The 10640-nt window shown below is 45.9% G+C and overlaps 1 protein-coding gene across 3 annotated transcripts; it reads left to right on the forward strand.

The window, feature by feature from the left end:
* Window positions 1–6237: 6237 nt before the first annotated feature.
* Window positions 6238–10640, forward strand: LOC136355379 (uncharacterized). Of its 3 annotated transcripts, XR_010739596.1 has the most exons (5): window positions 6238–6372; window positions 6633–9488; window positions 9581–9836; window positions 9912–9974; window positions 10061–10640. XR_010739596.1 is itself a non-coding variant. In XM_066307896.1 (4 exons), exons 2-4 carry the CDS (start codon window positions 9686–9688, stop codon window positions 10435–10437), a joined length of 591 nt encoding a protein of 196 aa, XP_066163993.1. In that variant the 5' UTR covers window positions 6633–9488; window positions 9581–9685; the 3' UTR covers window positions 10438–10640. The 3 variants fall into 3 exon arrangements, 1 of the variants encoding a protein (XP_066163993.1); XM_066307896.1 differs by lacking the exon at window positions 6238–6372; XR_010739597.1 differs by lacking the exon at window positions 6238–6372 and having other exon boundaries at window positions 7939–9488.

The raw sequence follows: 10640 nt of genomic DNA on the forward strand, positions 1-10640 counted from the left end.
CCATGATTATTTATGAGTCCCTAGTCAATTATGACAATTGCTTAGAAATGCCATTCTAGAATCATGCATACTCATATTTATCAAATGCTATATGCTTGGGCAATTACCTTTGGGAATGTAATTGAGATGCGGCATGTGGAGACATGAGCGCCACATTGCCATGATGTTGATGACATGATTTGTGAAAGGAGAAATAAAATTAAACAATTGTTTTCGACTGGGGCGGACGGAGGATTTGGGTGGTATCTGGGAAAGGCTAGTACCGTCCCCGGTCAATTAAGGACCGAGCCATGAAGTTAAGCATGAAACGACCCCCGTACAACCGTACTTCTCGAATGGGTATAGACCTAGCGGATTAGATAGCCGAGCGAAGGCAGTATCCCTGCATAGATGGTTCACCCCTGAGTGAGGCAGGTGCGCTACGATGGGACAGCCGTTGAGGTAGGGCCGAGAGGCGTGCCCTACATCGGTGTCGCCATTGGTAGGACTGCCATGAGTGTGTGAGAGAGAGAACTTAACTTGAACCATAATTTAATATGTGTGAGACTTCTCTTTCCCGGGAGCGCCAGAACTCCTCACACTGCTAGAAACATGGACGCCTAGAGTGCATGAGGATTTAAGTTCATGGAGCGGGTACTGCCAATGCGAGGTTATCGAAAAGCTTTACCGTGACGCGTCTCATGTGTTGGGACGAGGCTCATGTGTTGGGCAGTCGCGGAGCGCGGGTAAAGTGTACATCCACTGCAGTGTGAGTAAACCAAATCTATTCGAATAGACGTGCTCGCGGTTATTGAGCACCGGGACATGTATTACACTTGGCTAGACTCTAAATTCTTAACCTGTGTGGGATGGGATATTGCATGATGATTTTTATGTTGATGGAGCCACTTCCTGAGAGGAGGGAAGGTGGACGTCCTCAGAAAACCATGACGACTCAATGGCGGGAAGCTATCCTTGGGATCACAATGGATGGTGGACAGAACCGTCGTTGTTTAATGTGAACACTGGTATTAAAACTTGATCAGTCTATGCTAGGTCTCATGCTTGTGAAAAGATTTGCAAAAGCTTGCTTTACGTAAAAGAACCTGGAGCCCTTCCTTGAAATACCCTCTATCATATGCATTGTTGTTGTGGTGGCTTGCTGAGTACGGTTGGTACTCACCCTTGCTATTTATATATCTTTTAGGAGAGTGTTGAAGAGAAGTCCTTGTCGATACGCTTGCGTATCCAACAAGATGATCGGAGTGCGGTCTTGTTCTAGGTCTCATTCCCCAGTCGACTGCCTGTGGCATGTTAACCGGGCCCTTATATTATTTTGTCTTCCGCTGTTGTTCTCTGATAGTTGTTGGCCTACTTGGCCCTAACGTAAGTATTTAACTCTTTTAGCCTGAATTCATTCATGATATGTTGTGATCCAACTATGTATGTGTGTACCAACTACTGATCCACTGATTGGTACGGATAAACACAGAAGATTTCCGATTTCCAAAATCGGGGGTCTACATTCCGCCCCTCACTGGCGCCCGATAGCCATCGTCGTCGTTTTCCCCAAATCGGGCCGCCGTCGTCCGCCATTGCTGCCGTCGCTGAACCTCGTCACCGCCCCCAATAAAGCCCCCTTCTCCCCTCTCTTCCCTTCCACTTTGCGTGCTGCACCCGGCTACCGCTAGAATGGTCATCATCGGCGACCAAACGACCACGCCCACCGCCGCCAGGAAACCTCGCCGTGCACCGCCGTCGTCCATCACCTTCTATCCCTCACTCGCAAGTCGCACCGCACCACAACAACACAAGAAAAGGGAGGCGAACGATGGAGGGAGATATTGCGGCGGCGTCGGGGGTGGACGCGGCGGCGTTCGGCGGCATCAGGAGTGGATACGGTGTCGCTCAGCAGCGGCCGGCAACGGGGACGGCATAAGGGGAAGGCAGAGGTGGCGGCGCGGAGGAGGCGCTGAAGAGAGACAGGGAGAGGGTGCAGGCGGTTGCGCCTGCCGACGCACCGATGGCGATGGTGCGCGTGAGGAAGAAGGCCTGCGAAGGGAGATGAAGTGGAAGGAGACTGACTAGTGGGTCCCACATCGTTTTTCGCTCAATGTTGCCATGTTGGCTTGCCACGTGGGTAAAAGTGGCAAATAGTTAAGAAGCCACCTCTTAAGAAGGGAAAAAAATTAAGTGCAAATTCAAGAGGGGTATTTGGATAATTGCCAAACGTAATAGTGGCAAATAGTTAAATTCCCCGACCAGGAGAGCACGATGTCGCCCAAATCCCTGTCCCCAATGTCGCCGCCACGGCAGGGGCCTTTCTCTCTCATCGACCAAACTGGGTGGTGGAGAGGCTAGTAGCAGATGGTGGAGAGGCTAGTAGCAGAAAGCCACAACCAGCATTCGCGAGGAAGAGTGAGGAGGAGTCGCCGGAGTCGCGGTCACGTGGAGTCTAATGGTGGTCGCATCGCTGCTCGCGGAGAAACCGGAGTGATCAGTGAGAAGAGGAGGAGGAGAGGGGTTTAATGGCGGAGGAGGAGTCTCTTTAGAGCAAGTTTAATAGTATAGCATACTACTAGCTCTAAATCATCTATAGCCAATGTAGGGTGTGTTCAGTTTATGCCAAAATTGGAAGTTTGGTTAAAATTGGAATGATGTGACGGAAAAGTTGGAAGTTTGTGTGTGTAGGAAAGTTTTGATGTGATGGAAAAGTTGGAAGTTTGAAGAAAAAGTTTAGAACTAAACTCGGCCGTAATAGCCAATTCATACAATAGTTGCTTACTATACTATTAATATCTGGTCCCACCTGTCATACACCCATTACGTCTTGGAGTCCGTACTGCAGCCCGCTGCTCTTCTTTTTTTTTTCCTTTATCTCTTTAAAATATCTTTATCTCTTAGCTTTTGTGAGAAGGAAAAAAAAAGAACCGAGAGTCGGCGGTTCATCCACTGCGGTTCGTGCCTTTTTGGATCATCGGGGACTGGACCCTTTGTATGGGGAAGGCAAAGAGGCCGTCGCGGTGGTGTGTGAGTGTGTGACCGTGTCGAGTGTATTGGCCGCGTTGAAATGATTTTACTACTGCCAGTTTTTTTTTCCAAAAAGGAATCCACACAAGGCATGTCAGCAAAAAAAAAATGATTTCACTATGTTGCAAATGTTCACTCATTTACATCTAGAACTACAATAAAAATAAATATATAATACTAGCTAAAATTCTAGACACATATATATCCAGATTCGTAGTTAGTATTGAGTTTTTTTTTAAGACGAGGCGTAAACTAGAGTCTATATTAACATCATGTCTAAATTTTAAAAACTGCTACTATTTATATAAAATATCGATTTTGTTATAACATTAGTTGAACATTTCGCTAAACAACATTAGTTGAACATTTCACTAAACTACAACCGTAGAAAATAATTTTATCAATAAACTACAACATTAACAAATTATGTACGCATGACAGGCGGCTGCGTTAGATAGGATGGGTTGGGAACCCATCCCCTTCCCACGGAAAATGGAGTAGTCCATTAGCACATGATTAATTAAGTATTAACTATTTTTTAAAAAAAATAGATTAATTTGATTTTTTTAACTAACTTTTTTATAGAAACTTTTTGTAAAAAACACACCGTTTAGCAGTTTGAAAAGCGTGCGCGTGGAAAACGAGGGAGAGGTTGGGAACCTTGAGGTTCGAACGCAGCCGTTGCAAATGCAAATCTTACTTACATGATAATAGTTTCATCAAAATAATAGTTTTGAGAAAATAATCATGTTTACAATTTACTCCGACATCTATAATGAAAAAAAAAAGAGGTTGGTGATCTATAATAATAGGATTATAGGTAGAATGTTTGTCTTGTCTCTTACCCCCTCCATCCCATAAAAACTAACCAGTATCAAATATGACACAACTATGAATCTGAAGATATATATGTTCAGATTTATAGTACTAATATGTGTCATATCATATCCTAGATTCGTTTTTACGAGACGAGGGAAGTACTACTATGCAAAATGTACTGTTAGCGGAAGGAAGAAAGGCTCGACCCAATTATAGTTTCGTCTCTTATGACACTTCCATATCTACAGTACTCTCGCCGTACCATAATATAAGAGATTTAAGGTGTATATGACATATCCTAGTACAATGAATCTGGACAGGCTGATCCACCCAAAATCCTTTATATTATGCAAGGGAGGGAGTACATGCCATATATATATATATATATATATATATATATATATATATATATATATATATATATATATATATATATATATATACACACACACACGCGCGCCACCGTTTGATACTCCATCTTTAGTTTTACTCTTATCTTTGGAGAGGGGGAGTGTCAACGAGTCAAGCAACTGTGACAGGTCACGCTTGCTCTTGTCGGTTGAGGTATGGATGGTAATCGAAGCCACAGGAACAAATTAAACGAAAGATAATTATGGATAAAACTTTTACTGTATTATTCATGGTCTAGAAACCAAGATGAAAACTGGACTACAATGAAAAAAAAAGATCCAAAATCAGTTTCAAAATATTAAATTTTTCTATGGCTAATAAGCAGGTGCGGAGCTAGAATAGAATTGAGACGGGTGTCACTTACTTAATTTACTCTACTTTAGATTGAGTTTAAGCTAATATGGGTGCCTAAATTTGTATTGAAAGGTACACACATGGTAAAAATAGGTGATGTATAACTCTAAAAAAATTTTCTTAACCAGGTTCGTAGGCACCCCTAATATATTTTACCTCCGCCCCTGCTAATAAGCCAATAAATAGACGACAAGAGGATTATACGGGTTTCCTATCAGCGGTGGCATAGAGCATAGTTTAACGTATTGCGAAATTCTAGTTCAATAACCTTTGAATTACTACTACTAGTAGAGCAAGGATTCGAGTAGGCTTGAGTTTTTGAAATGAAAAAGGAAAGGAAAAAAAAACAACGCCGTAACATCACTCGGTGCCTACACCTTCCAGAGTAAAAGCTCGCACCAACCGCTGTTCTCCTGGAAATAACAACTCCTGGCACGCCGATGCCCCCCACGCTTCCCGACGACAACAATTCGGTGAAAGTAGTAGCTGTACAAGTGACGAGTACAGCTGACGCCTCTCGTAGCACTACTAGCAGTCTAGCATGTAGGAAGACAGAGGTAGGAAGACGGTGAATGCGAAAGAGATGGCAAAGCAGAACAAGAGCACGAGACCCTACCACAATCAAAAGCCCAAGCGTTTCGCCTTTCGGCCTTATGGACAGTGAGAACGTCGGACTGTACGAAAAGCCCACACCGATCCGTGTCAGCTCTCCCTGGTCCGGACGGCTTTCCTTCCCTGTCACCTCCATCTTCCACGCACAAAGGCACCTCGCGTGTTAAGAGTTCGATTCCGTCTCCCATAAGGCCTGTTTTCTCAAAAACTTTTCCCGAAAACATCACATAAATACATATATGGAGCATTAAATATAGATAAAAAGAAAAAATAATTGCACAGTTTGCATGTAAATCATGGGACGAATCTTTTGAGCCTAATTAGACCATGATTAGCTATAAATGCTACAATAACCTACTTGTGCTAATGACGGATTAATTAGGCTCAAAAGATTCGTCTCGCGATTTCCAGACGAGTTATGAAATTAGTTTTTTCATTCGTGTCCAAAAATACCTTCCGATATCCGATCGAACATCCGATATGACACCTAAAATTTTTCATTTCACCAAATAAACAGGCCCAAGCAAAAGATACGAGATATTTTGATTTTTCCTGTAGAAAGTACTGTATCTGTACTGGATTATGTGAGTCGTAGCCAGATAGATTCCGAGTTCTGACGACGGTACAATGTAGGAGTAGAGCACTATAGAGCCGCATGGCAAAATAGTAATTTATCACTCACAACGGTATAGAACCAGAGTCCTGCAGTAAAACCGAAACTTCAATGCATGTCTCCATCATACATGGGTTTGCCTCGTATCCACAGGGTACAAGGATGAAACAGGGTTACGGGAATTTTTTTGGGTTTTAGATTTTTTTTTAATATTTATAGAAATAATCTATCGGCCAAAAAAAATTACAAAAATAGACCCTGCCGCCCACCTCTGGAGCGGCAAGCTGACGTGGCAAACGGGGGAGGAACGGGCGGTGACGGAGGGAGGGTTTTTTGCAGGAAAACCCTTGCCGCCCTCTGGTGGGGCGGCAAGGGGGCATTCGGGCCCCTTGCCACTCTCTGGCCGGGCGACAGGCCTCGCTGCCTATAAAAGGCCTGCCGCCCAGCCCCCAGCTCTCATTCCTCCCTCCTCAATTCCAGTGAAAAAAAAAGAAGAGAGGGGAGGAGAAGAGAAGAAGGGGCGAAGCCCTGCCGGATTCAGACGCCGATTTCAGGTAATATTCATAGATCCTATATGTGACTATTGAGTTAAATAGTGTGTATTTTTTAAAAATTTGTTTGAATAAATGCATTATATTTTTAGGGTTTTAGTTGTACTAATCTAGAAGTACGTATTGTAGATATCGGTAACTACGTAGATCTGCTAGTTTGGAATCAATACATTACCGTTGCATTGGCTTACACAAGAAGATATATTACGTTGTAGATGTTTATTGCATGAAAGAGTAATATGATCTAGTTATTCCGTTGACAGATATGTCGAACAAACAAATATTTCAAGTTTACCATGGACCAGGAAACGTCCGTTACGGGCCAACTGGGGTAGATCTGTCAGATTTTATTGTATCAGAAAGGGGAATTGATAGACCGGCTGAGAGGAGTGTACCTTCTATAAAAGGATGGTTAATGAGGGGCTTGAGAGTTGATCCACAGACAAGTGACATAACAATCAATGTTATAGTAAGTCGGGCAACTGAAGGTTTTTATTGGGAACTAATGCCAGTTCAAAACTCTCGAGTGTGGAGATGGTATTTGGAAAATGCATTGCAACGCGGGTGGCCTCTAGCTTTGGTTCCGTTTGTTCACCCGAAGGATCCAGGTGTGCAGATGAACATGGATGATGGCGAGGGACCAAGTGCTGAAGTAAATGAGACTTATGTGGAGGAGGTCAACGCACGAGAGGACGGGGGCGTAGTAGCTCCAGTGGGCATTCAACCAGGTGGAGTGGCCGACGAGGGGGAGACTGTTGGTGCCATTGTGGATGAAATGGAGAGGGAGGATTCTGACAACGAGCGTGTAGAGGAAGGTGATTCGTCAGATGATGAGACGGATATTAATCCAGCAGAATGGGCTAGCGAGGATTTTTCTGGGCTGATTGTCTCTGAAGAGGATAGTGTGAGATGGGAGTACAAAGAAAATGAGGTTATTCAGGGAGCAATTTATACTAGAGCAAAAGATATGAAGGAGGCGGTAAAACATTTTGCAGTGTCACTTCATAGAGAATTTTGGGTTGCCAAGTCGAACCGGTCGCAATATGAAGTTCGGTGTGTTAAGAAAAAAGATGGTTGTCCCTGGAGAGTGCACGCGTATAAGGGGAAATGGAAGGATTATTGGACAGTATCAGTCGTTACCAAGCATACATGTTTTCTACCTGGTGTTCAGAAATACCACATGAACATTACATGTGCATTTGTTGCATTTGAGATGTATGCGCATGTCATCGATAATCTCACATATGAACCAAGGTCAATAATCCGACACATCGAAGAGACATACAAGTATACTATTAGCTATGCCAAGGCCTGGAGGGCCAAACAGAAAATAATAGAGATGAGATTTGGAACTTACGAAGCCTCGTATGACAATTTGCCACGCCTGCTTGGTGTTATCGAGGAAAGAAACCCTGGGAGCTCTTACGAAGTGAAGAAATTCCCCTCAATTGAACATCCTGGCAAGAGTGTGCTGCAAAGGGCGTTCTTAGCTCTACATGCATGCAAGATGGCATTCGTGAACTGTCGTCCTGTTCTCTGCATTGATGGGACATTCTTGACAGGAAAGTATCGGGGCCAGATACTAACAGCAATAGGGGTAGATGGGAACAATCAGGTATTGCCCTTGGCATTTGCTTTTGTTGAGAGTGAGAATACCGACAGCTAGTACTGGTTCCTGAAATTGGTTAAAACAAAAGTTGTTGGTATGAGGCCAAATGTGTGCCTGATACATGATAGGCACGCTGGCATTCTGCGAGCGATAGAAGAGTTGCAGTTTGGGAGTATGGAACGAGGATACCCCGGTGTTTGGGAAGATGTACAGAGTAGGTGGTGCATGCGTCATATGGGAGCTAATTTCTTCAAGCAATTCAAGAACAAGGAGCTCATGAACATGTTCAAGAGGCTGTGCAATCAGAACCAGGAGAAAAAATTCAATGAGCTTTGGAAGAGATTAGATGAGTTGACAGCCAAATGCAGTGATCAGCGTGCAGCGGCTCCATCGACCGCCGTTGCTGACCCTCCTCAAGCTCTTGGACCTCTCCCAACGGATAGTCCAACATTGGCTAGAAGAACTGGATTGGAGATTCGGAAATTTTCTCAGTGGATTCTGCATGAACCAAAAGAGAAATGGGCCAAGGCGTATGACACAGGTGGTGCTAGATATGGAATAATGACAACAAATTTGGCAGAAGTTTACAACTGGGTGATGCGCGGTGTCCGTGGACTGCCACTAGTTGGCATAGTGGAGTTCATTTTACATGGGACATGCAGGTATTTTAGGGATCGGTTCCAGGCAGTTCTTCCCTCTATGCCGAACAACAGCATTTTGTTTGGAACTTTCATGCAGAACAAGCCAGAGGAGTTGCGTAAAAAGGCCATGAAACATCAAGCTCTAGTGCAAGGTACCCAACAGCACAGGTTTGAGATACTATGTCAAGATAAGGCAGGCAAGGGTATCTACCGCAAGAGAGTGAAGCAGGAGTGTGTTCTCAAAGCCGACGGCACATGTCATTGCTCTTGTTCAAAGCCGAAGCTGCTCCACAGGCCATGCACCCATGTCATTGCTGCCGCAGCAGAGTGTGGCATACCAGATGCAGTATATGTGTCACAGTACTTCAGTAAGCAAGCAATATATCATACATGGAGCGGCGAGATTTATGGGTTCGGCATAGCTGGGGAGTTCACAGAGACTAACGATGAAGTACTCAATATTCCTGACCCATCGAAGCTCCGAGGCAAGGCTGGAAGGAGGAGGACTCGTCGCATCCGCAACGATATGGACGAGTCGGAGGCTGGCAGGGTGAAGCGTTGCAGCAAATGCGATGAACATGGGCACACCTACAAGCATTGTCCTAAAGACAAGGAGAAATCAAGTGCGGCGATGAACATGGGTTAGTAGTCAGCTGGCGACTTTTGTTGAGGACTGGTTGCTCGCAACCGAGGAGGTCGTGGACCACGAGGGAGAACCACACACTGAGGAGGCGTACCAGGCCTACCTATGCTGGTACCAGCCACGCACCTGTACTAGGGTCACCTTCGCTCCCTTGGAGCAGCAGCCCCACGTTGCGAGCACTAGAGACCTCTACGCCAGGCACCGCGACCAGGACTTCGCTCGTGCTGTGAGTACCCTGCATCGCACCATTCCTTTATGTTTTCATGTCTTTCTCTTCGTCAAATTTTACGAATATTTACGAACAAATTAACCATGCAGGTCGACGACATCAACCGGGTCGTCGTTGACGGTTCAACGACGATCCAATGTTTAGGCGTGGGGATTCCGGTACCCGTAGAGGAGCACCTGACGACGTACACGCGGATGGTGGAGTCGATGCGCTCGATTCTCCGAGTGCTCACCTGTCGTGCAGACGACGTTGCTCGGGCAGACGCAGCTGTACAGCGGCCACCCGTACCGACTGGTCCCTGTCCAGCTGCGCACGTTCCTAGGCCGACTCCCCCTCTGCACGGAGGTAAGTATTTTTATTACTATTTCTGTACATGCCTCGCACATATAAGTGAGCCGTTTCACTTGCCGATTGCTTCAGGGTTTCGTGCACCGTTCAGTACCCCGCCTTCCTCGGCTAGGCCTTCTGTTGTGCCCCCCACAGGTACTTAAAAAAACAACATTACTTCGACAATCAATTTACATGCATTTTATGTCTTAGCTTATAAGGGTCCCGTTGTCGATGTGTAGGTTTCGCCCAGTTCGCTATGACGCAGGCCGCCCACTTCTCGCAGGCTGCAGGGTCAGCGTCTCAGGCAGCTGCGTCGACCTCGCACTCAGCGCAGTTCTGGCAGTACACCGGGACTTCGTCACAGGCAGCCGGCACGTCGAATCAGGGTCCACCACTGGACCATGCTAGGACCTCGTCGGACCGCTTGCTGCCTTCCACCTTGCTCTTCGACATCACTGACTTTGACTTCGCTTCAGGCTCGACAGAGGACGTCATCAGCCCCTCACAGCTGGGAGGCGCACCGCCGGTGCAGACGCAGGACCAGGCGCAGGCCACTCCTCCGCGGGACACTCGTGCTACTCGTGCTGTGCCACCGGATCGTTTCACCTACTCCTAGGACCACGTGCGAGCACAGGCCCGGAGGACCAAGCGTGGTCGCGGCGCGGGGCAGGGCCAGTAGAGCAGTCTTCTCTTTGTTTATTTGCTTCACTTTCCAGTACTGTATGCTTGTGTAATGACTACGTTGTTGTTATATGTGCACAATACCTTTCGGCGCATGCACGATACCTTTCGGCGCATGCACGACTACTTTCTGCCGCA

Source organism: Oryza sativa, chromosome 2 (genome assembly GCF_034140825.1).
Source record: "Oryza sativa Japonica Group chromosome 2, ASM3414082v1".
Taxonomy (NCBI): Eukaryota; Viridiplantae; Streptophyta; class Magnoliopsida; order Poales; family Poaceae; genus Oryza; species Oryza sativa.